This window comes from Thamnophis sirtalis, unplaced genomic scaffold (genome assembly GCF_051295495.1).
Source record: "Thamnophis sirtalis isolate CommonGarterSnake01/CBP01778 unplaced genomic scaffold, rThaSir2_p1.2 scaffold_13, whole genome shotgun sequence".
NCBI classification, from domain to species: domain Eukaryota; kingdom Metazoa; phylum Chordata; class Lepidosauria; order Squamata; family Natricidae; genus Thamnophis; species Thamnophis sirtalis.
Genome location: NW_028261393.1, coordinates 6,571,404 through 6,597,301, shown reverse-complemented (window position 1 = coordinate 6,597,301; position 25,898 = coordinate 6,571,404). Strand labels below are relative to the sequence as shown.

At 47.4% G+C, this 25,898-nt stretch overlaps 3 protein-coding genes across 7 annotated transcripts; 1 reads left to right on the top strand and 2 right to left on the bottom strand.

The window, feature by feature from the left end:
• Window positions 1-132: 132 nt before the first annotated feature.
• On the top strand, window positions 133-6,104 carry LOC106555038 (interferon-gamma-inducible GTPase 10). Its single transcript, XM_087727446.1, has 3 exons — window positions 133-291; window positions 1,531-2,229; window positions 4,028-6,104. Exons 2-3 carry the CDS (start codon window positions 1,538-1,540, stop codon window positions 5,190-5,192), a joined length of 1,857 nt encoding a protein of 618 aa, XP_087583572.1. The 5' UTR covers window positions 133-291; window positions 1,531-1,537; the 3' UTR covers window positions 5,193-6,104.
• Window positions 6,105-7,953: 1,849 nt separating this feature from the next.
• Window positions 7,954-11,983, bottom strand: ZNF576 (zinc finger protein 576). 4 transcript variants are annotated; one of them, XM_087727444.1, is made up of 5 exons: window positions 11,875-11,982; window positions 11,236-11,258; window positions 10,389-10,685; window positions 9,383-9,583; window positions 7,954-8,841 (listed from the first exon to the last, which is right to left on the bottom strand). In XM_087727444.1, exons 3-5 carry the CDS (start codon window positions 10,666-10,668, stop codon window positions 8,324-8,326), a joined length of 999 nt encoding a protein of 332 aa, XP_087583570.1. In that variant the 5' UTR covers window positions 10,669-10,685; window positions 11,236-11,258; window positions 11,875-11,982; the 3' UTR covers window positions 7,954-8,323. The 4 variants fall into 4 exon arrangements, with proteins under 4 accessions (XP_087583570.1, XP_087583568.1, XP_087583571.1 ...); XM_087727442.1 differs by lacking the exon at window positions 11,236-11,258 and having other exon boundaries at window positions 11,875-11,983; XM_087727445.1 differs by lacking the exon at window positions 11,236-11,258 and having other exon boundaries at window positions 11,510-11,972.
• A 2,516-nt stretch (window positions 11,984-14,499) lies between these two features.
• Window positions 14,500-21,221, bottom strand: ZNF428 (zinc finger protein 428). Of its 2 annotated transcripts, XM_087727411.1 has the most exons (4): window positions 21,106-21,221; window positions 20,642-20,749; window positions 17,099-17,200; window positions 14,500-15,854 (listed from the first exon to the last, which is right to left on the bottom strand). In XM_087727411.1, the coding sequence occupies exons 2-4, from the start codon at window positions 20,718-20,720 to the stop codon at window positions 15,280-15,282; spliced, it is 756 nt and encodes a 251-aa protein (XP_087583537.1). In that variant the 5' UTR covers window positions 20,721-20,749; window positions 21,106-21,221; the 3' UTR covers window positions 14,500-15,279. The 2 variants fall into 2 exon arrangements, with proteins under 2 accessions (XP_087583537.1, XP_087583536.1); XM_087727410.1 differs by lacking the exon at window positions 21,106-21,221 and having other exon boundaries at window positions 20,642-20,833.
• Window positions 21,222-25,898: the final 4,677 nt, after the last annotated feature.

Genomic DNA, 25,898 nt, shown 5'->3' with positions numbered 1-25,898 from the left:
TCCTTGCTCGGCTCTCCTCCCCGGCGCGTCAGAAGGGGCGGTTTTGCGGCGCCGCGGTGCGAGCAGAGAACCGGGGAGGGGAAAAGGGGTAAAAGCGGCTTCTGGATCGCGCAGTCCCGGGAAGCGCGTCGGAGGCTCCCCGCGCACGGAGCGAGAGAAGAAGCGGGGTTAGGGTGGAAGGAGGAAGCCCCAGCCCGACGGGGGTCGTGGGGTGGGAAAGGACTGCCCACGCGTAGGCTTGTTGGCCGCGGATCTCTCCTTCGCGCCGCCTGGATCCCTTTTGGAGGACAGGTAAGCGGTGCTTTCCCACTAAGCCGGGCAAGTGACCAAGGGAGTGGGGTGGGGGGGGCTACAGGGGGAGGTCACCTAGAAAGGCGGAGGGAGAGATGTAGGGTCTCCTGCTTGGGCAGCGGGCTGGACTAGATGACCTGCGAGGTCCCTTCCAACTCTGGTTAATCCGTCCTGCTAAACCCGCGGACCACTTGCCAGGTGAGCGAACCGCCAAAGTGCGGCTCCGGAGCGCAGCCAAATGATGGGCTGCGCTCTTTGCTGCCTTCTCACGGTCGTCTGAAGTGTAGCAGCCCACCCCCCCTATCCCTTAAGGCGTGGTCGGGTGGCGGTAGCTTTCGATTCCTCCCGATGGTTGGGAGGGTGGGAGCCCCCGGGCAAAAAGACAAAGCAGGGTCTGGAGCTGTGAGGGTCTTTAAGCCCCTCTCAAGGGGGGGGGACTTCTTTTAAGCTCCGCCTACTGGGGGCCCTTCTGCCCCCACCCACCCTTCCCCATTCCCCAGTGGCTTTTGATGGAAGTGAGTTGCCAGGACACCAACCTGAAAGCCAGCAGGGAGCAGTAATGCAGGCTACTTCTGCTGGTCAGCAGTTTGGCAGTTCGAATCCCAACCGGGATCAAGGTTGACTCAGCCTTCTTCCATCCTTCCGAAGTGGGTCAAAGAGGACCCAGATGGTTGGGAGCAATAGGCCGACTCTGTGAACCGCTTAGAGGGGTCTGTAAAGCCCTATGAAGCGATATAGAAGTCCAAGTGCTATTGTTTTTGTCAGCGTGACACTCGTGATTCCGGAAGGCCTCTGCCAGGGGTATGTTAGTCGTGGGAAAGCAGAGATGGGGCTGGAGAGAGGATGTCAAATACATCGCTTTGTCTTGGCAACTTTTAAAGACTTTAACCTTGCCGACTTTTAAGACTTGTGGACTTCAGCTCCCAGAATTCCCCAGCCAGCCATACTGGCTGGGGAATTCTGGGAGTTGACATCCACAAGTCTTAAAACTTGCCAAGGTTGGAGACCAGTGGTGGGATTCAAATAATTTAACAACTGGTTCTCTGCCTTAATGACTAACTGGATAGGCGGGGCACGGTGGTCATGTGACTGGGTGGGCGTGGCCAACTCAACGTCACTCAGGTTGATGGGCGCTTCGACTTAGCTGTTACAATGTAATAAGATGTGGTTGTGTGAAGGAGATCCAGCCTGGGTTCTCACCAGCTTGGACCACTCACCTCCTCTCTTCTCTTCCTGCAGCTCAGCCATGGCCAGCTTTCCCTGTTTAGACGAAGTAGAGTTGAGGAACCGCAAGGTTCAATATCTGGCCGCGAACTCCGTCGCGGCTGCCTCTCAAATCCAGGAACTGCTGGATTTTTTGAACTCCTTCAAGGCCCATGTTGGGATCCTAGGGGAGCACCGCGCAGGGGTGACCAAGCTGGTTGAGGGTCTCCTGAGCAAGCCCTGCCCCGTGACAAACCTTGATGCTTACTTCCGGGATGCTCAATGCCCCCCGCTCTCTGCAGAGGTCCACGTCCATCCCACCTTCCCTCACCTCAACTTGCATGATCTACCCGGCTTCGTAGCCACCGAGAACCCGGCTGCCTATCTCACAAAGCTAGGTGACCTCCAGCCGTTCAGCTGCTTTGTGCTGGTGGTAGGAACCAGGGGCCTCAGAGACATCCATCTCCAAGTCCTTAAGGCCATCAAGCGGAAGAAGAAACCGTTCATCGTGGTTCGCACCAAGATCGACCTGGATCTTCACACAGCTCGAAAGCGCCTTCAATACAGATACAATCCTGCAGAGCAGATGAACAGGATCAGGAAGGAATTGTCCGAGAAGCTGACCAAGGATGGTTTGGAGGCCAAGATCTTCCTGGTGTCTGGGCTGCAGACGGAGAGATACGACTTTGCTTCGTTCGAGGAAGCTTTGGAAGGAGAAGTACTCAACTTGAAAAGGTACGGGGGTCAAGGAGAGTCTGACTTAGAACATTTTGGCTCTCCTGCCAGGGCTGGGAACATCTCCGTACAATGCCATTCTGTCCTTCTTTCATATTAGCCTGTCGAGCTAACGTCCTTTTTTCCTTAGTTGTTTTCTACGTTGTTCTCAGTTGCAAAGTCGCGTCCGACCCATCGCGACCCTGTGGACAATGTTCCTCCAGGCCTTCCTGTCCTCTACCAGCCCCCAGAGTCCATTTAAGGTCGCTGTCAGCTTCTGCTTTGCTATCGCTTCAGCTGCCATGAAACGGGGAGGGAGGGTGTGGTATTTGGGAGGGGTTTCTCATTGTGCTGGTGGAAGGTTCTGGAGTTCACCGACTGCTCGGACTGCGCATGCGTGGGTGTTTCCCGCCAGGTCTAACGGCACTGACATTCCATCTTCATGATGCCTTTTGGAGGTGGCTGGATGGAGGCACTGACAGTCGCGCCAACTGCTTCAGTGCCTCCATCCAGCCACCTCCTTCTCTGTCGTCCCCTTCTTCTTCTTTTGCCCTCCATCGTTCCCAGCATGAGGCTCTTCTTCAGGGAGTCCTTCCTTTTCATTAGGTGGCCAAAGCATTTGAGTTTCCTCTTCAGGATCCGGCTTTCCAAAGAGCAGCCAGGGTTGATCTCCTCTAGGACTGACCAGTTGGATGGCCTTGCAGCCCAAGGGACTCGCAGGAGTCTTCTCCAGCATCAGAGTTCAAAGGCCTCCATTCTTTGGCGCTCAGCCTTTCTCGTGGTCCAAATTTCAGCCATGCATTGCAACTGGGAAAAGTTGTTTTCTACAATATAGAAGTCAAATTAAGCATGCTAAAACAGAACACTATCAAGGAAAGTAGAAATATTTCTTATAATTTAACATAACACTTTCACACACTGACGTTCTTTAGCATCCTTGCTTAGGAACCAAAATTGGGACTGGCAAGAGTTATTAAGTAAACTGCAAAGTGGTTGATAAGTGGGAAATCATGTGACCGTGACTATGTTTTCAAAGGTTTGCCCTTTGAAATGCTCATCCTGGTGGTGAATATACATCTAAAGAAATGCCGTGGTGCCAGCAGCCCGAAGCATACTCGGCACAAACGCACTACACAATCCTATTCATCATTTTGTTATTTGCTTAGTCTTTCATAATCCCTTTCTCTCCAATCTTGCTGGTCGCTACCTATAAAGCCCTACATGGCATCGGACCTGGGTACCTGAGAGACCGCCTCCTGCCGATTACCTCTCTCAGACCAATTAGATCGCACAGGTTGGGTCTCCTCCGGATTCCATCTGCCAGCCAATGTCGGCTGGTGACTCCCCGGGGGAGAGCCTTCTCTGTTGCAGCTCCGGCCCTCTGGAACGAGCTCCCTGTTGAGATCCGGACCCTTACTAACCTCCTGGCCTTCCGCAAAGCCACCAAGTCCTGGCTGTTCCAGCAGGCTGGGGGGAGCTGAGAAGCATCTACCTCCACGGAAATTGGGAATGTTGGTTTTGTTTTTAATATGTTGTCTTTGTCTCGTTCCCCCCTTTCCCTTGTCTTTTGTAAGTCCTCCGGGAGTGGGCGGCATACAAGGCAAATAAATAATAATAATAATAATCATCATCATCATCATCATCATCATCATCTTTCTGTCCAAATTTTTAATAAAGAATAAAAAACCTTGGGGAAAAGAGAAAGACAGTGATGGATCCTGTCGGTCTTCTTACTGTTCTCTTTAATTGCAACTAATGACTATAGGAAGACGATGCATTATGCTTACAGTATATATTTCTGCTCTTGGTTTTTTTCTAGGCACCACGAGGGAAATCTGAAGGACTTCCACGCAGTGAGTCAAAAGACGGTCAAGGAGCTATTTGAGATTTGCAAGTTCAGCAGCTTGGCAGATGTCCCAGGGGTAATCCAGGCTATGCTGGTCGACCCCACTCAAATCCATCTGAATGTAGCTCTGATTGGGGAAACGGGCTCAGGGAACTCCTCCCTGATCAACGCGTTGAGAAGAGCAGGCGCTGAAGAGGCAGGGGCAGCCCCCACCGGAATAGCCGAGACCACCAGGGTAGCCACAGCCTACCCATTCCCTTCCGTCCCTAACATGTTCCTTTGGGATTTGCCAGGCGTGGGGTTGATGGAGGATGACGTGAAGCGCCTGGACCTTAGCCGCTACAGCGCCTTCCTCCTGGTGGCCTCGGAGCGCTACAAGCACATCCACAGCTGTCTGGCCAAAATGATCGCTTCGGAAGGGAAACAGTCTTTCTTTGTGAGGAACAAGATCGACGTAGACGTGGAGGCTCCAGGTGGAAGCCAACCCAACGTGAAGGAGAAACTTCAGGAACAGATCCGGAAGAGCTGCGTGGAAGCTCTGAAGAACGATGGTGTGGAATGTCCGGTCTTCTTGGTCTCCTCCTTCATGGCGGAAGCCTACGACCTGCCTCTCCTTAGGGAAGAACTCCAGAAACAGGCGGCCGAGTTGAAGAGGAAGGCGTTGAGGAGAGCAATCCCAACCGTCGTCTCCCAGCTGGTGAGACTCAAGAGCAAAGTGCTGATGAAGGACGTGTGGGGGAAGACTTTGCAAGTTGGCCTCTCCTCGGTGGATGGCTTCAAGGAGACGGAGGTCAAGAAGCTCCTGGCCATCATCGCCAGCTTCTGCATCCACCTCGGTCTGAACGAAACATCGGTCGCGAGGACAGCCCAGTGTACTGGCAAAGAAATCCACTGGCTTCATGAACAGATCCAAAGCCGTTTTGCCTGCTCAATGCCCCCCACCGAGGTGCTCAACCTCATAGTGAAGCCTCCCTCGTGGGGCAACTGGGCGTGGAGCTACATGCCCTACTGGGGCAGAGGAGGTAAAGTGGAGGCCACGATCTCGGTGGAGAACGTTTACAACCTGTTGAAGCAAGCTGTGGTGGAGCTGTCCGAAGATGCGGAGAGGCTGCTGCTGGCAGCCTTCTCGGAGGACTAGAGGGGGAGGGATAGATTGGGGGAGAAAAGCCAACAACCTCTTCGTCCCACTTTAAAAGCAGCGGAGAGAAAAGTAACGGAAGCGTCCCTGTGATAGGACACGATGAGGCAAGAGCAAAGTTCGCTTGGCATAGTGTCCTGTGTTAGTGGTGGCGACGATGGTGGGGGGGGTTTTTTGGGAAGGACCCAGCAAGACTTGTCTGCAGAAACTTAAGAAATGGAAAACCAGTGCTAAGCCTGTACCCCTTTGCAATGCTGACACGCACACTGTAGTGTCTCTCAACCTTGACAACTTTTAAAATGTGTGGACTTCCAACTCCCAGAATTCTAGGAGTTGGAAGTCCACACATCTTAAAAGTTGTCAAGGTTGAGAAATACTGGTTTGAGTTGTTCTTTACACGAAGCAGTTCCTATTACAGAGAAATCAACGTTCTTCGTATGAAGCCGTTCCTATTATTACAGAGAAATCAAATGCTTGCTTACGTGCTAGGATCCTGGCTTACAATACTGGTCTTATATAGTGAGAAGCTGGTTTATTTTTTCTTTAAACAGTAAACATATCTTATGCTAGGACAGGCTCCATACAGCTTGGCCTGATCAGGGAAACGCACCCTGTGCCTAAATGTCTTTGAATTCTCCAGATGTGCACATGCTTTAAAGAAGAAAAAAAAAGCTGCTTTTTGTCCAGGAGAATTTTAATTCTGTAGATTGAGTCGTTTAAATTTTGTTTCTCCTGGAAGTAGGTTTCATGTTACAGAGTTATTAGAAACACTGTTCAGGGATAGATTGTCTGCACAATGCAAACTGCAATGAAAAGTTCTGCACGTTGTATATTTAGCCATGCCACAAATTATTTGAAAACTGTTCCCTGTTTGTAATTTGCTGCATGATAAATTAAAATAGTTGTTCTTTATTGTACAATCTTGTTTTGATCATCGTTCTTGTTTATAGCATCCATCTCACTGGGTTTCTAAAATCTTCACTCTCAGTCAGGCCTTGCCCAATTGTGGAGTTTTTAAAAATTGTTTATCTTAATTTGATTTGCCAGGCAGTGCGGGATCAAAATTCCCTTTACAAAATATTTGTCCAGCATGCCTGAAGCAAATTGTATTCGCAGTGAATTGACTACCATATTTTTCGGAGTATAAGACGCACTGGAGTATAAGACGCACCAAGATTTTGAAGAGGCAAATTAAAAAAGAAACTGCATTCTTCAAACCTCAAGAAAACGGGCCTGTTTTTTGTAAAAAAAAAAAGGGGGGGCATGCATAGTCTTTGGGAGGCTTGTATAGTGCTCCTGGGGGCTGGGGGGAGGCAAAAACATGCAAAAAATGGCCCATTTTTGCTCATTTCTGCCCTCCCCAGCCACCAGGAGCACTCTGGAAGCCTCCTAAAGGCTATGCACAGCATACGGGGCGGGGTTTTGCAAAGGAGGCGGGGTTTCGGGAGGCCAAAAATGCTGTATTCAGTGTATAAGACACACCCAAATTTTCACCCTCTTTTTTGAGGGAAAAAGGTCCGTCTTATACTCTGAAAAATATATTTGGTAATTGACAACGATATCCAGTACATGGGGCAGAAATTAATATAGCAATCTATCCTATTTTTCTCCTCTATTAGGAGGGAAGTCAAGACTACTACTAGAAAATATGTATAAATATCGACTTACGATCACTGACATAGCTACTGTTTGGTTATGACAGGGCTTACAACCAGTGCTTGCACATATGATTATTGCAATGTCCCCATGATCACAATCTGGGGGCCTAGCAACCTTTGCAACAATTATGGTACCCCAAGTCTCATGACTGCCATTTGCAACCTTCCCAGCCAGCTTCCAACAAGTTATTTTTTTGTTTTATTTTTTCCTACTTTTTAAATATTCCATTATACAATAAAATATCAAATAAAAAATAAAGTGCCAGGAAACATAACCTCAAAAGATACAGAGGTCCGTGTATAAATCACAATTCACCTGCAGGATGTGTCATTTACATGCAAAATCCACAGGGACTTCACATTTTAAAAAGATCTTTTGCCTAAAATTCTCCACCTCGAGCATCCAGAGAAGGGCAGTCAGCAGAAACAGTCCTGCACGACAATGTTCGGATTTACTTCATTCTGAGCCAATCTCACACCTTTTTAAGATCTGGAAGATTCACTCACACCATTGTGAAAACAATTTCAAGTTAGTTTTACCATTTTCAGGATTACAAGGACTAACTCAAGACACTTTAAAGGGCCAAAAAGATGCTAGAGAATGTAGTTTTGTGAGGGTGCAGAGTGACACTTCCAGGGTCCCCTTCATTTTATAACACAAGGTTACTTGCGCCGACGGATATCCTGAAAAGGTGTAAGGTGTTTTTGTTTTGTCCTGGGGTCATGTGATCACCTTTGGTGAGCTTCTAACAAGCCAATGGGGAAAGCCAGATTCACTCAGCAACCCTTTTACTGATTTAACAACTGCAAGCGATTCCCTTCACAACTCTTGATTCTTGCCACAAACTCTGGCAAGAAAGATAGCAATAGCAGTTAGACTTATATACCGCTTCATAGGGCTTTCAGCCCTCTCTAAGCGGTTTACAGAGTCAGCATATCGCCCCCATAGTCTGGGTCCTCATTTCACCCACCTCGGAAGGATGGAAGGCTGAGTCAACCTTGAGCCGGTGAGATTAGAACCGCTGAACTGCAGATAACAGTCAGCTGAAGTGGCCTGCAGTACTGCACCCTAACCACTGCGCCACCTCGGCTCTTATATTGTAAAATGTGGCAAAATTCACTTAACAAGTCTTTCGCTTAGCAACAGAAATTTGGGGCTCATCTGTTGTTAAGGCAAGGATTATTTTATAGGCTGGCTGAGGAATTCTGAGAGCTGAAGTCCGCACCCCTTAAGAGCTGCTAAGGTTGAAAAAAGATGAGTCGGGGAAATGCTTCTTTACGGATTCTGAGCAATTTTTCTAAGGGGAACATAAGCAGCCACAGCACTTTCTAAGGACAAAGACTTTGCCCTGTATCCCTCCCCTCCACAACCGCCCCCCAAAAGGAATCTAGCTCTCCATCCCAGACAACAATGCACATGGCCTTCCATTCCCCACTCAGGTTCAGGAAGCAGAGGGACTGGTAGTGCTGCCACTAGAGGTCCCCACGAGCATGGCGGATGTAGTGGTCGTGCAGACCCGCCTCGTGGCTGAAGCTCCCCCCACACTCGGTGCAGGAGTAGGGCCGGGAGGGTAGCAACACCTGGGTCTGCCCGTGGAAAGCCAGGTGTTGACGCAGGCTGGAAATCTGCCGGTAACTTTTGCTGCAATAGGGGCACTGATGAGGCAAGCTGCAGCTGGCCGTGTGGCCTAGGCGGTGATGCTGGTAGTTGGCCAGCTGGTCAAAACGGCGGCCACAGTCAGGACAGTCAAAAGTGGGGCGCAGGCCGTCACTGCAATCGGAGGGCGAGGGCGAGGCATGGCCTCGCTGGTGGCAGGTAAGTGCTTGGGAACTCTGGAAAGCCTTTTTACAGATGAAGCAGAGAAACAGGGCATCCCGCAAATTGGCCTGAATGAATTCCTCTGGATGTTCTCGCTTCATATGCCGTTCCTTGAATTTCTCGTCAGGGAAGGTAATCAGGCAGTGAAAACACTGACTGGCATCCAGGCCAACTAGAAAGGGAGAGGGAAGAGAGGCAGCAGTGGGTATAAAGTTATTAAGGTACAGATAGCTAATCTACAGATTCTAAGACAAGCAATGGTGTAATGGTATCACACTACAACAAAGAAACAACTGAATAATCTACAGAAGGGATTTCAAACTCAAGGCCCGGAGGCCAGATCCAGCCCACAGGGTGCTTAGATCTGGCCCATGGGGCCACCCTGGAAACAGCAAAGGACCAACCCACAGTGCGTCTGCCAGTGAAAACGGAGCTTGCAAGGGCCATGTACGATGTACGACTCTCCTGAGCTCCATTTCCGCTGGCGGAAGGTTGCAGGAGGCCATCGCAGCCAAAAATGGACCTCGGGAGCCCGTTTTTACTGGCAGAGTGCTCAGGCCCCCACAGGCGCCTGACACAAGTGACATCGAGCTGGCCATGCCCACCCCGCTACTGATTTGAGGCAAGAGCTCCATCTCCACGCCACTCTTCTCTTAATGTAACTATAACCCTCTAGAAATCCTCTGAAATCAAGGACCAGACTCAACACTCACAGATGGTAGTATTCACAGTGCATTCTTTGTCCTTGCCCTCTGCTGGCATTGTTGCAGGGTTTTCATCTATGCAGAGAGGTTCGGGTTTAAAGGCTGAGAGATGCTTCTGGGATGGTGATGCACCACTGTTACAGTTTGACACCTTTTTAAGGAATGGTTCAGCCAATGTTAACTTGCCAACTGCAGAAGATTCAGCCATCGCTGCCTGTAACAACGAAATCAAGCAGTAAGCAAAACACCCAGGCCCATCCTGTTCCTTCTTCCTACACACCACAAACACTGACTTCTAAAAGCATGTTGGACTTCATCTCCTCCTGCCTCCCGGTCAATAAGAGGGCATTGTACCAATTTTAGCCCCAAATAGCCACATTTCCCAGGTTTTTTTCCCTGCGTGATTTTGTTCCGACCTGAGCACAGCATACCCCTTTCAAGACTCTTTGGATCACAACTTTCTCTTACAGCAAGTTTGACAGCAACTTTGAAGAGCCCTTTTCTCATTTTAAAGCAAATTTCATTTTAATGTATGCCGATTAGTGTACACTTAAAGTGACAATAAAATTATTCTAAGTCCTTCTCGGATCCATAAAACAAGCAAGCTCAACGCAAGAGACCCAGAAGGTAACTGTGTTGTTTTTCCCACTGTGGGATGCCCCAACCCCACAGAAGAACGAAATGTTTTGGGAAATATTTTTTTAAAAGGCAGAATATTATATTTCCCTAAAGGAGAAATGGAGAATCATGTGAATGTCGATGGAAATCCAGGCTGTTGAACGACTGATGTGGCACCGAACGATGTCATTTGGAAACATGAGTTGTATTTTCTCATGCTACTAAGAAAATGCTTACACTGTGATTTATCTGCTGATGTGTAAGTCAACAGTTGTTGTGGTGGCTGTAGTTGGCAGTTTAACTTTCCTATTTTTGCAGCAAATACCAGGAGATTCTAATGTAAACTTTCTGGCTTGAGAGTGACTACAAACCATTTCTATTTTTCCGATGGTAACACTTGCCTGCTGCGAGTAGTCTTTATGTGCATCATAGTGGAATCCTTCCAATGCTAAGCTTAAATGTCGCGCCTTCCGTGATCGTCTGGCTCGATCTCTGTTATCTTGTAGTCGGGCCTCATGCTGATGCACTGTCTCTGAAGCTCTAGATGTAGCAGCTCGCGCACGCTGCGTCGCAAGTCTCCTCTTCCTCTCCTCGGGAGTTTCTTGTCTACGCTGGTGTTTCATTTTCTTGGCCTTTGACTGCACTTGGCCAATCGCCCGATGTTTCCTTGGTGGCATCGTTACAGCAATGAAATCTATTATCATGGAATACCATAAAGTAAATGTAAGAAAAAGACACTTGGGCCTGGGCCTGTTACCAGGTGCAGACGAAAGCTGCCTCAACCATTGTGGTGAGAATTAGAGACTTAATTGCTCTGGCCAATAGACCTGGAAAAATTCTACAGGGAACAGCCTTTGAAGTGATTAACTGCATTAGCAGGCACCTCTCCCAACAACTTATCCTCTTTGCTTGAAGCTGAGGGAGCCTCCTTGTGGAGTACTGTGAAGCCATTACCATGGCAACTCTGTGCTGTACAGTAGATGCCATTTTAAGGCACAACGGGCTGTATCTTAACAGAACCTGAATCCAAAGTGCACACTATCACTGTCAAAAATAGTATGATTTGACACTAGAGATAATCCATTCCTGTTCATTTCAGCGGCCCAGGCATTCCAGAGTTATGGTGGAGCAGAGACACACAACAAAGGGTGTTAGGGATGTCATACACACACACACACACACACACACACACACAGAATTGTTATCAACATAAGGAATGTTATTGTGAAAATTGTGATTATTACCTTTCAGAATGGATGCACCCAGACTGTTAAATTGAAATGGGAATTTTTGTACGTAAGAAAATAAAATAAAAACTGACTTTAAAAAAAATAAAAATAAAACCCACTTTCCAATCAGCCTCCCTGTTGTCTTTTCCAGCGTCTTTTATCTCCCAGCTTTTTACTGAACCAGATGGATTTTTTTCCCTTCCAACCCCACCATCCCCAACTTGCCATGAGGAGGGACGCCAAGGCCGGCCTAAGCAAAGAGACGGTTGAAGCCGTAGTAGGGCGTTACCTTTTGGGGAAGAAGGGCCTGGATGGAAGGAGGCTTCTGCCCGGAGAGAACCGGGAAAGGAACGAGGGCTGCCCCTCAGCTCATCCTCCCCGTTAAGAAAAGGCCCGGCCTCTTTGACCTCCTCCTGGGAAGAGGCGCTTCCTTTCTGCCCCTCGGGGGAACCAGGTGGAGCCTCAAGCCCTGGACGAGCCCCTCCGCCGCCCCACAGCTAGGCCGGGGTTGCTGTTGCTGTTCCTCGCCTTGTCTGCCGCCGCCGCCTCGGCGGCCTACCCCTCCCAGGCGCCTCTCATCGATGCCCCAGCGGCCCCCGGAGCCTTCCATTTGGAGCCCCTTCAAGTTGCGGCCCTCCGAGAGAGGAAACTTGCCCCAAATCCCTGCTGGCTCCCCGGTCATCCCCTCCGGACAGCCTCGGTTGCCTCTCCCCCCAACTCTCCCAACCACGCTCCGATCCACAGTAGGCCTCTGTCAGGGGTCCTTCCTTCTTCAGAAAGGCCCCCGCGCTTCCCGTAGAGGGAGTCATTCCGAACGAACGCCTGCACGAAATTCATACTCTTATATACCGCTGCGTGCCTAGGATTTCCGCCCGCTATTTTCACACACACAAATTAGAGATTTGGGGGAAATGCGGAAGCCTCCAACCGCCCGATCTCATAAATTATTGTTTCAGGCAATATCATAGACAGCTTCGGGGATAAGGGTGAGAAATAGCGCAGGCGCGCCACAGAACGCGTTCTCCAAAGCTGCATGAGACGCTTCGAAGAGTTCTACTGGCTAGTTGTATCTGCGCATGCTCCTAGCAATGCGCGGTTCCCAGCCATTATGAGCGTTAAACGAGGGGCGCAGGCGCCGTCCGCTCTAAGCTTTTCTGTTCAGTTTTCCATCCATAATTCTGCGATTTTACATGTCACGTGTTGGAAATAATATTCTCCAGTGAGAATTAAGTCATTTCATCTGCTTTCCTGTACAGCCATGTATAAGAAGTAATAGTAACAGAAACTTTGCAATTATCTATATTTCAGGAAATGTCTTGTATCTGGCATATATTAGGAAGATTGATTTTCTAGAATCAGCATCTGATGATGAAGGAATTGCAACGTTTTTCTTAAAGATCTGAAGCAGTAGAGATCTAGTCCAGTTAATTTATAAACTTGGGACTGTCGTCAAATTGTCGCAGAGGTTTGTCCCTATTCTATTAATGGTATGGTTCAACTGATTTTTCCTCCAGGCAGGGTGAAGGATTACAACAGCTATTGCTTTTTGAAATGGTGAAGCCTTAATAAGCACAGCACAACATTCTTTCTGAGCAGTTAAATAATACTTCTGGATAACCTTAGTTTTATGGAGTCTGTTGCATTAAATGCAATGGAACTTTCCAGAGACAAAAAATACAAAACTGCTTACATAGCTGTCTGTGCATATTTATGCAAAGTTATGGGAGATTTGGTGAATAGATTCAGATCTATAGAAACCAGATTTGGCTTTGGCATTATCTAGACAAAATAGCAATTACATTTAAGACTTACCACCCCATGTTTTACAACACTTTCTAAGCTGTTTACAATGGCAACATATTGCTTCCCAACAATCTGGATCATGTGACCAATCTCATTGTATCACCTATTTTGTGATTATTAAGCAACTGCTATGATTTAAGAGTGACAGCTGCAGTCAAAGTAAATCACTTGTTCGCTATGGGCTGGCAAATGCCAGTTTTCAGGAAAAACATCGTCAAATGTAGTCATGTGACCACAGAGCACCACAGCCAGCCATAAATGCAGGCCAATTGCAGAGGGACTGAAATATGGTCACATGACTTGGGGTGGTCAATAGATCTTTGGAATAGGATCGTAAGTATCTCTGGGGGGAGGTGTATTGTAACTTCCAACTGGTTGCTATGCGGCCCAGTTGAGGACAACCTATAATATACCTGGCAAACAATCATAAGGTCTGCTTAATTGCTTCGTGACTCTCGAAAACTCCTTGCCAAGTTCTGCAGATATCGGCCTGGCAGTTCTCCATGCCAGATAAGGTCTGTGACCAGAAATCCTCCCTTGAAAGACTTTGATGGATATGAATGAGCAGAATTCGCAGTAAATTAATAAAAGGGTTTTTTTGTCGGGAGGAGGAGATTGTGTCATGCTCCTGGGAAGCCTAGGTCAGAACATATTGTAACTTCAATAGGTTGCTACGTAACTGTAAGTTGAGGCCAATCTATAATATCCCTGGCAAACAATCACAAGGTCTGCTTTGGTGATGGCAGAATGTATGTGTTAGGAATATAATTCTAACGGTTGGGTTGGCAATATATAAATCATGTAACAATGTTGTACCTGTTCTTTAAATCATGCTGCAAATGTGATTGGGTGTTTTCCTCAATCAGCCATAAGAGGGAGCCAAAATGACTGTTAGCTCTCTCTCTGTTCGTTAGATGCTGGGCTGATCTGATCTGAGTGCCGTGAGCTATTGTAAGTTTTGCAACTGTTAGCAAACCTTGATTACTGGACTGATTATATGTTACTGGACTATGTTATTTGGATTATCCCTTAACTGAAAGACATTGATGACTGACTGTCTTATCCGTGTATGACTTGGACTGTTTGATGGACTCTGATACCTCTATTTCCACGAAAAGTAAAAGCCTATTTAAACTGCAGTGTCTCTGTATGCTGGTTTGTGTGTTCTCCAACACAACTCTCACAACGCTTCGCTGAACGTACTCGCTCTCCCAACGGGGAGCTTACATAACAGTATGTTTGCTATCCTAAACTCTCATAATGACATTAAAGAGATCTTGGTTTGTAAAGAACGACTTGGGCACCATTAAACTCGAGAGAAGATCAGGCAGCTTCATTTGCACAGACAGCGCCTTTCAAACTAGAACTGGTTTCCTTATATAAGAGAGACCCCAGTCAAGAGTTGCACCAAATCAACACCCCTTCAGTCCCCCTCCCCCAAACTCTCCATTTGCAAACACAGAGATGGGCACAATAAAAGGGTCAGACAGAACCGTTTTTATTAAACCGTTCTCTCCCAACTACTACCGTGAAGGGATATTGTTAGAATTCATGAGTTAGGTGGGTCGGGTGCCACTCCCAGGAGCTGTTTTTTCTTTAAAAGCCAAACACACAACACGCACGCACACACAAACGGAATACAGCTTCTGTACTTCGGCATGGACCACCCAGGTGCCAACATAACGACAATGAAAACGGGACCCCCGGCTGAGAAGGGATTGTCTGGGGAAGCAGGATCTCGCCGGGCATACGGACAAACGATTCATCTCTTACGATCTCCTGCCTCCCCCCCCCCCTTTGGGGTGTGTCTGGCATAAGACAACCCCTGTTCTGTTAATGAAACGGACCTGCAGGGCGCAATCCTGCTAGTGCTACTGTTACAAAAGTTCATGAAAAGGATCTCGGTTTTGGGGGGGAGGGTTTTTTTAAAGAATATTTTAGGGACTGTCAGATCCAGATCACTGAAAGGGCAGGGACAAGAGGGAAACTTCACTTCTTCCTGCAGATGGGCTTTTAAGTCACTGCACTCCCCGCCAGCAATTGCCCTCAAGGTCCTGCCTCTCCTCGTTCCAAAGCTAAATTCATTTCAGAAATATAGAAATGTGTCTTTTTGTTGTTTTTTTTTAAAAGGAATTAAAGATAAAAGAAGCTTTCACTTTTGAGTTTTCTTAGCAGGAAAGATCCCTTAGCAGGGGCCACTTATGACAACAGGGAAATGGAAGCGGGATGTGGGGGGGGGGAGGGCTGAAGGCCAATCTACAGCTCTCCCCGAGCATGGAGCATGTAGTGCTCGTGAAGTTCGGATACCAAGCCAAATTCCCCCGGGCACTCCGTACAGTGGTATGGTCCGTCAGCCCCATCTGTGTCCTGATCCCCGTTAGCCTCTCTGGGAGCAGCAGGAGGAGGAGCCAGCTTATTACGAGGAGGGGCTGGAGGGCTTCTGCGCCAGCTGTGTTCGCAGCGGTGGCCCTCCAGCGTGGCAGGAGAGGTAAAGCCCACGCCACACTCAGCACAGATGTAGTGAAAAGCTCTGCCCCGGCCGGAAGTCAGGGCCGTCCGCCCTTCCTGGCTGTCAGGATTTCCCGGCAAGATCAGTGGAGGTGGGGGTGGCTTGGTTGAAGAGGAGCCACTGTGTGGCCTTTTGCGCCCCACGTGGTAGCTACGGTGCACCTTCAGGGCCCGAGATGTGCCAAAGCCACGCCCACACTCGGGGCATTCGTGCCATTCGGGGCTGGGAACCTGGGAAGAGCTGAGGCGATCCTGCCCTCCCTCTCCAACATCATCCACCTGTTCCACAGCAGTGGCCAGTTTGGGGTCTTTGCTCTGGGGACCTAGGAAAACCAAGAGACAGAAAACAATGTGAAGTATGTAAAGTACAAGCCATTCTTGGCTGGTCCCCCACGCTACAACTCATAGCTCTAACACAGGGGAGGAGAACAAAGTTTTCCTCACTTGTCTAGGGAAGGGGGGGTCAAACTGACGGCACGCAGGGCCGGTGTGTCATGCACAGGCCACGCCCACCCCAGCTCCATGAGATTATCATGCGATGGTAACGTGACGCCATAATTTTGATACCTATGGTCTATGGAGATTCTCAATCATCCACGTCAGGGTTGTCCCAAAGGTGCTTTTGCAAAAGACAACCGAACTTTGATATTATTATTTTTTCCTTGAAGCCATTTCGCTTCTCATTCCAAGAAGCTTCTTCGGTTTTGTTCGGCTTTTGGACTTTCCTCCTTTGCTAGCCCCATGGATAATTTGTTCAATCAAAGGGACAAGTTTTATGTCTCTTGTGCAATCATAAAGGGATGTGAGGAAAGTAACCTTAAATTAAGAAGGTACAAGAACTACAGCTACCGTATTTTTCGGAGTATAAGATGCACCAAAGTTTTGAAGAGGCAAATTTAAAAAAAAAATTTTTTTTTGCACTCTTCAAACCTCCCAACAACGGCCCATTTTTTGCAAAAATTGACCCATTTTTTTTTTCAAAAAAAAAAAGGACATGAATAACCTTTAGGAGGCTTCTAGAGTGCTCCTGGGGGTGGGGTGGGGGCAAAAACAAGCAAAAAACAGGCAGTTTTTTGCGAAAACGGGCCCGTTTTGTGTCAAAAAAAGGGGATGGATAGCCGTTAGGAGACTTATAGAGTGCTTCTGGGGGCTGGGGGGGCAAAATTGAGCAAAAAATAGGCCTTTTTTCGCTCATTTCTGCCCTCCCCAGCCCCCAGGAGCTCTCTGAAAGCCTAAAAAGTATGCTCGGACATTTTGGTGAAGGGGGTGAGGTTTCAGGAGGCAAAAAATGCTGTATTCAGTGTATAAGACGCACCCAGATTTTCACCCTCTTTTTTGAAGGAAAAAGGTGCGTCTTATACTTTGAAAAATACGATATTCGGTGGTGCTGGAAATAATGTAGTAAAGTAGTATTTTGATTGCCTTTTTTTACAGATTACGGTCCCAAGCACAATAAATTTAATAGCTGAGCCTGTGCCCAACATCAAACCTGAACATCTCTCTTACTGCTGCCCCAAACTTTCTTGTGATGTAACACTCCTTCCTAGGATCTGATTGGTCCGCTTACCAGGATAGCCATTGGCAGATGGGGTCGCGGGGCTACTGTCTCCAGAAGATACCGAGGTTGCTTCCGATTCCTCCTCCTCCTCCTCCTGCATGGCTGAAATACCTGCAACAATTAAAACCCACTATGAGTTCTGCTCAAAGTAACCATTATCTACCATAGTCTAAGTCAGAGGTGGAGAACAGTGGCCCGTGGACTTCAACTCCCAGAATTATGGCAGCTGAAGTCCACAAGTCTTAAAAGGACCATCATTCCCTGCTCTAAAATCATGGAAGTTTATATGCTTAAAAGTAATGAATCAGGAAACTAATTTTTGATCATTAAACCTCAAAGGCAGATCAAGATGATCATATGCAAGTTTCTCAATGCTGCAGGTAAAGGTTCCTCTCGCACATATGTGCTAGTCATTCCCGACTCTAGCCGAAGAGCCAGCGCTGTCCGAAGACGTCTCGGTGGTCATGTAGGTGGTCATTACTAAATGCCGAAGGCGCACGGAACGCTGTTCCCTTCCCACCAAAGGTGGTTCCTATTTTTTCTACTTGCATTTTCACATGCTTTTGAACTGCTAGGTTGGCAGAAGCTGAGACAAGTAACAGGAACTCACTCCGTTACGCGGTGCTAGGGATTCGAACCACCAAACTAATGACTTTTCTGATCAACAAGCTCAGCATTTTAGCCACTGAGCCACTGCATCCCTGTCAATGCTGCAGACTGGTCTCAAGTATTGGCTATTCTAGGTATATGACGATTTAGATATTTGCTATTCAAAAGTATAGCTTTCTCTGCCCACACTTCAGAAGCAGAAACTCTTCAGTCAATTGTGCAGAGCATTCTTTAAATTTAAACTTCTACCATGCTGGACAAGTTCATAATCATACTCCAACTTATCCAGAGGGTGCGAGATAACCTATTTGCTCATGGAACCTATCCATCATTTCCCAAGTCAATGCATCCCTCGCAACCCGTTCAGAAAAACATGGGGGTTGCAGGAGCCCCTCCAGAACACAAGTACTCCTCGACTTACAACAGTTCATTTAGTGACTGTTACAACGGCACTGAAAAAAGTGACTTATGACCGTTGCACTTAACAACCGTTGCAGCATCCCCATGGTCATGAGATCAAAATTCAGACAATTGGCAACTGACTCATATCCACAACGGTTGCGATCACTTGATTCCCTTTTGCCACTTTCTGACAAGCCAAATCTGACAAGGGAAGCTTGCTTCACTTAACAACAGTGTTACTAGATTAAATATCTGCTGCAGTGATTCGTGTGGCCAGAAAAGTGGAAAGAGGCCAAAAAATTCACTTAACCCATGTGTCTCACTTAGCAACAACAAATTTGGGGCTCTCTTGTGGTCGTTAAGTCAAGGATTACCTCAATGACAGCAAAGTGCCGCTTGGAATTGTGGTGTGTAATGTTTTAAGCGCTGCTTCACTCAAGTCTCCTGGGCTGTCCCTTTGAACTACTCTCCTTGCACAACGCCACCCCCTGATGGTCTGATTCAAGGTGTGCAATTAACGGGAAAGTTAACCGTGTGTTACCACTTGTTACCACTGGGTTGTATCTTATGATTTATGACGAATTTCTTTTTATGATGGTGGTCAGGATTTAATCACTTACAGCTTTTATGTACACTGAGAGCTTATGTACCGAAGACAAATTCCTTGTATGTCCAATTACACTTGGACAATAGTGAACTCTATTCCAATTCTATTCCTATTCAAGTTCTATTCTTATTCCTATTAGCAATAGCAATAGCCGTTAGACTTATATACCGCTTCATAGGGCTTTCAGCCCTCCCTAAGCGGTTTACAGAGTCAGCATATCGCCCCCAACAATCTGGGTCCTCATTTTACCCACCTCGGAAGGATGGAAGGCTGAGTCAACCCTGAGCCGGTGAGATTTGAACAGCCGAACTGCAGATAACAGTCAGCTGAAGTGGCCTGCAGTACTGCACTCTACCCACTGCGCCACCTCAGCTCTTTCCAGGTCTATTCTTATTCCCATTCCTATTCCATTCCTATTCCTATTCAAATTATATTCTAATAGCTGGATACCTGTGCTTCACTACAAAACTATGTGGCCGGGCGTAATCGGGCAGTGTAAGGGGAGAACTCAAGGGGAGGGAGTTGGACTTTTCCGCCACTGTAGCACATCCCGGGAGTCTCATCCTGCACAGCACCAGGCATAGGGTAACCGAGGTCCGAGCTCAACCACCTTTCCCCTGGAGTAATCACTCTGAGGTTCATATTTAACGTAACGGTCATTAGATGCATACTTTTCTACAGCCTCTCCATTGACTTTGGGATGATGATACTTTTTTGGAGTTTCCCTTACTTGTGTTTTCCTAATCGCATCTGTAAATCTTTTCCTGTGTTTTTTCCCTCTTTTCCCTTTAACTGGTGTAACAGTAGATGGAACAGATTCATCTGGACTGAGGAGGTCAGTGTAAGAAGTGAGTTGGGGCTGGGACACTATGCAGGAGCAATTCGATTCACAATCCATTGGCTCAGTGGTAGTCGGTGATTGGAACTCATGAGGGAAACTGTAAGGAGCCCCAGACCGCTCCTGAGTGAAGGAGTGGAACGTCTGCCGGTTTGAACTCAGGTAACGGAATGTGAGGCAACTGGCAGTTGGGACAGAGTTCTTCTCAGGTGGGGAGGGGGAGTAGAATGTCTAACTCCTTAGCATCAGAGCGTGTTAATACTGTATAAGTAATACTAATGATCAGACGGTCATTTCGAAAAATCCTTTCTTAACGAGCACCTAGAAGCCAAGAGGAACATACGTGCCAAATTTCAGGTTTGTAGAGTTAACAGTTCTGAAGATTTCATGGTGAGTGAGTGGTGTTTGGCTTTTATATATATAGATTCCTATTCCAATTCTATTCTATTCCTATTCTCTTCCTATTCTCTTCCAATTCCAATTCTATTCCTATTCCAATTCTATTCCTATTCCAATTCTATTCCTATTCCAATTCTATTCCAATTCTATTCCTATTCCAATTCTATTCCTATTCCAATTCTATTCCTATTCCAATTCTATTCTATTTCAATTCTATTCCAATTCTATTCCTATTCCAATTCTATTCCTATTCCTATTCCTATTCTATTCTATTTCAATTCTATCCCAATTCTATTCCTATTCCAATTCTATTCCAATTCTATTCCTATTCCAATTCTATTCTATTCCTATTACAATTCTATTCTATTTCAATTCTATTCCAATTCCAATTCTATTCCTATTCCAATTCTATCCCAATTCTGTTCCTATTCCAATTCTATTCCTATTGCTATTGCAATTCCAAGAGGTTGCACGGAGTAGGGGGGGACAATTCCCACGTTGCTGAGATTTTGAGGACCCCCTCGGCCTACCAGAAGCCCACCCTCCACACACACACACACACAGAGCCAGGGCCACTCGTGTCCGTGACACGCTCCCCAGGAGGAGCCTCTTAGCCTCTTTTTCGCCCCCCCCCACAGGGGGGGAGGCGAGCTCAGGGACCCCCTAGCCCCCAGCTCCGCCTGGCCTGTGCGCTCACCAGTCGAGGTCCCATCCTCCTCCTCAAAGCCAATGTCCTCAGAGCTGCCCACTTCCACCGGCTTGGGTACTTCGGACATCACCCCTCAAACAAGCCAGCAGCCCCAACCTGCAAGGGGAGCAGAAGCGGGACACGAGAGAGAGAGAGAGAGAGATGGCGGGGAGCCTGTCCCCTACCCGCCCGCCCGCTCCCCCTCTTCTCCCGGGGCCCCATCCCATAACAGCCAGGCCTGCCCCACCGTCCCCCCCCCCCATCCAAGCCAAGCGCTATAAAGCGGCCCCGGCCTTTCTTTCCCAGCATGCTCTGCCGCCAGCGGACCACGGCGGAGTCCACGATCCCATCATGCACCGCGGCTGGGGAGAAGGGAAAAAAAAAAGAGGGCCCGCGAGCCAAGAATAAGTAGAAGCAGGGGGAGGAGGGAAGCTACCCCTTTCCCACAATGCCTTGCGCAGCCTACCACTCACCGGTTCCTCCGGATTTGGGGAGGGGCAGCCCGGTCCCCTCCGGCCACAGAACCCCCCCCCCTAGCTGCGCAAGCGCAGAGATAGGGAGAGAGGGGGGGGGATTTTTAAAAAATATATATATATATTGGCAGGACCCGCCCACCAACCCCTCAGGCCTCGCGCGTGCGCCGTGAGGCTCGGGTTCGTCCATGCGGCACTGCGCATGAGCGCTCGAACGGGAGTTTTCCCCCCCCCTCCTCGTGATGTACTGTTCGGATCGTTCCGCGCATGCGCCGGGCCGGAGCCAGAGGGAGAGGAGATTGCTAACAGTCCTCGACTTACATCAGTTCTTCGACTTACATCAGTTTTCCTAGTGAGCGTTCAAAGTCGCAACGGCGCTGAAACAAACATTACTTAGGGACGTTTTTTTACACTTATGACCATTGCAGCATCCCGTGATCCCGTGATTTATATTTGGATGCTTGACAATTGATTCGTATTTATGACGGTTGCAGGGCCCCCGGGTCACTTGATTCCCCTTTTGTGACCTTTTGATAAGCCAAGTCCATGGGGAACCCAGATTTGCTTAACAACCAGGTTACTCATGGAACAACTTGCAGCGATTCGCTTAAGAAACGTGGCACAAAAGGTCGTAGGATGGGGCAAAACTCATTTAACATATGTCTCACTTAGTGACATACATTTTGGGCTCCATTGCAGTCGTAAGTCAAGGACTACCTGTAGTCCCAAAGGTGGTTTTTCAGGAGGCAACTGGATTATCTTGGTTTTTTTTTTCTTTTGAAGATCCCTAGACCAGTGTTTCTCAACCTTGGCAACTTGAAGATGTCCGGACTTCAACTCCCAGAATTCCCCAGCCAGCATTCGCTGGCTGGGGGATTCTGGGAGTTGAAGTCCGGACATCTTCAAGTTGCCAAGGTTGAGAAACACTGCCCTAGACAGCTTTAAGTGGAATTGAAATTCTGGGAATTGCGGTACTAGAACTCCCGGAGAAGCAGGAGGCTGCAGGAACAGAATTGCTGCGTGGCCTCCTTTCCATCCGCTGGCGTGATCCTTCCCTCCCCCAAGCCTAAACATCCAAAAGTATCTTAAAGAGCAGCAATTCTGCAGATAATTCCCTCTGGAGCTTTGCAATCAGGCAGCTGCATTCTTGAGATGGTCCTGCAGCTTCCACCAGAGACACTAGAGGGCGCTCAGACATCGAGATTGCCACTGGAGGACATAGCTGCCAGCAGAGGGCGTCCAAATCACTGCTTAAGTGAAGTAAAACTCCCTGCTGCCCCCTTTGGTCGCCCTGATTTTTGCAGCCGGATGCAATCACTTAGCCTAGTTGTATTGGAGAGAGCGTGAATTATTTTATGTCCTCTGACCTCGGTGGTTGCCTTGCAGGTCTCCATCTATTTGTTTGCAGAGATTTCATTACTCAATTATTATTAAATAAATATTAATAATATTATTAAACAATGTGTTGTTTGATTAAATAGCAGATTTCTAAGAAATAAATAATAATAATTCATCCTGCCATTTTACATCTTTTTTTTTTAGCCAATTCAAGGAAGCCAACATATCAAATACTCCTATTTTCCATGCTACAACAACTTTGCGAGGCAGGATTGTTTTGATGCCTTAGGCAGGACTGGAACTCACAGCCTCCTGGTGGCCCAAATCACTCAGCTACTTTCATGTGTAAGGCAGGACTAGAACTCACAATCTCCTGGTGATTGGCCCAAAGTCACCCAGCCGGCTTCCATGCCTAAAATGGAACAATTTCATTTCATTTATTAAATTTCTATGCCGTCCAATCCCGGAGGATTCCGGGCGGCTTACAGAAATGAAAAAAATTAAAAAGAATTATTAAAAACAATTGGACACAACAAGGTTAAAAAGGGAACACAACAAACACCCAATCAGGAAGGGGCTGGACCTCAATCAAGGGGTCAACAGCCCCAAGCCTGCCGGAAAAGCCAGGTTTTAATGGCTTTGCAAAAGGCCATGAGAGTGGGTAGGGCCCGGATCTCAGGGGGCAGCTCATTCCACAGGGCCGGAGCGGCAACAGAGAAGGCCCTACTCCTAGGCGTCGCCAGCCGGCATTGTCCCGTTGACGGCACCCGGAGAAGGTCCATCCTGTGCGATCTTATTGGTCTGAGGGAGGTATGTGGCAGAAGACGGTCTCGCAGATACCCGGGTCCTAGGCCATGTAGGGCTTTAAAGGTGACAACCAGAATCGTGCTCGGAGACCAATGGGCAGCAATGAAGTCACAACCTCCCAATTTCTAGCCCTCTGCCTTAATCACTAGACTCCCTCTTCACAAACACCCTGTAGTGGCTTGTGTAATGACACCTGAGGATGATAGGCTGTTCCAGGGTAGCCCTTGGAGCATCCTTCAGGCAGTCTGAGAATGATTTGGAAGGGGCTACACTCTGTTGCAACTACAAGCCACTGTGGGAGAATATCCCACCTTACTTAGGAATCTTGTCTCAAAATTAGCCTGGCAAGCTTTCCCTGATTAGCCGGTTAAAAACATCAAACAATTAACCTTTGAGTTAATCAAAATGACACCCCTAATTAATGAGGTAGCATTTTTAATTTTGTAAGCTTTTAAGACAAGTCCTTCAAAGGACTGCTGTCAAGAATCTCAGCCTTAAAATTGCTTCCTTCGTGTGAGAGTTCGGGGCATAGAAGAAGCTTGTTAATATGCTCATCGTTCCGTTCTCTACCCGGAATGGGTGTTTTACATACAAATATAGGCAAATGTAAGAAAGAAGGAAGGAAGGAAGGAAGGAAGGCAGGCAGGCAGGAAGGAAGGAAGGAAGGAAGGGAGGGAGGGAAAGAAAAGGAAAGAAGGAAGGAAGGAAAGAAAGAAAGAAAAGAAAGAAAGAAAGAAGAGAGGGGGGAGGAAAAAAGGGAGGGAAGAGAGAAAGAAAGAAAAAGAGGGAGGGATGGGAGGAAAAAGGAGAGGGAGGAAGGACCACAAACCGGGCGCTAGACGCAGCTTCAGAGGATACCTTGAAAGAACACAGCAATCCAGAGCTGGATGGGACCTGGAGGCCATCTAGTCCAACCCCCTGCTCCAGCAGGACATTGTTAAAGTGAGTTTCTGTCTTTTGATCCCTAGTCACATGATTACATAGCCACTCCCACCCAGTCACATGACCCCACCACCAAGCCACGCCCACAGAACCGGTAGGGAAAAAAGTTTAGATTTCACCACTGCTTTAACACTCAATACTATAATACTATTAAGTGCTCAAGGTAGCAGGCATACATAAGACGCCCACCATCCCCCTCCTGTTTTCTCCACAACGACAACCCTGTGAGGTGGGTTGGGCTGAATTAGTGTGACTGGCACCCAGTGGGCTTTTGAGGCGAGACTAGAACTCACAATCTCCTGGTGATTGGCCCGGCCAGATTTCATTAAAGACAGTTGTACCTTTATATCTTAACTTCTTGGGAGCAAATTCCATTGAGTCACACGCCTACCTAGAATTGCCCGGTAAACTTCCTCTAACTTGGTTCTCAGAATCGCAGAAAAGCTTCAGGGAAGGACTTCCAACTGCCTTTCTAAAAAGAAACCAGCAAGGAGGAGATGATTTGAAAATAAATAAATCCGAGGTCATCGTTCTCTAGCTAGCTAGCATGCGGCTCTGCTAATCAGTGAAATCAGATTCATTTCGTTTCTTCTCCCATGCAGAGAAATGGAATTTAATCCGCCGGTACATGCCTTGTGCTAAGGCTAACCTTATCTCCCGTGTCTCCTATTCCTACCCAGGATTCGCAGGATTCTTTTGCTGCTGAAGAGGATGGAAAGAACTATCCTGTCAGAGCGGAAGAAGCTTCTTGGATGAGAAGCAAAACGTCTTCAAAAGAAAAGAAAAAAACCAAGGAAGTCCATAATGCATTCCTCATCCACTATTGGAAGCCAACGCTTTCTTTACCTGTGAAAAGGGGAGAAACTTGTTCAGGGTAAAAGGTTTTAGCACCAGCTAGGAGAGCTTGCCATTCCGAAGCCTCTTCTCTGGTTGTAGGGCAAGGCGTTATTAAGTCATCTTTCATTTTTTGCAATGGTGGCTCTTTCGTGAGTCGACTCTCAGTATCTTGGTTTGGAGCTGGCGGTGATGAAGGTGTCATGGAATTTTCACACAGGGATGAAAACATCTCCATCTCTTCTGGGGCCTCTAATACCCCCTTTGGGTCTTGGCTTCTATTTTCTATGATCTTGAATTCATGCAATCTCTTGCCCTCGGGGGGCAATTATTGGGGAAACCAGGTCTATAAGTGGCTCTGCTGTGTCCATTGTGACCAATAAGGATTTCTTTAAATTTTCTAGCTTGAATAATATATTGTCTTGTTCTTTCCTTGGGAGAGCACCAAAAGCGTTAAGGAGGCTAGCTTCTGTGCTGTTAAGTATCTCTTCTCTGTGCAAGATTGGTTGACTCCCACTATCATTCTCTTTCTTTTCCAAGGTTGAAAATGAGGTGGTGTCATTCGCCTTGGAGGCTCGCATGTTAGTTATTAACGGGATAACCCTTAAGGGTTAAGAATATTGAAAAATGCATTTCTCAATCCATTAACGCATTGAGTTAAAGCCAGAAATATTTTTGTTAAGGTTTTACCTGAAACTTACAATAAAGAGAACACTTATTTAATTATCCATGTATTAACTGAAGCTAGAATTGTATTTGCACAACATTGGAAAAGTGAAGAGATTCCTATTATAGCAATAGCAGTTAGACTTATACCACTTCATAGGGCTTTCAGCCCTCTCTAAGCGGTTTACAGAGTCAGCATATCGCCC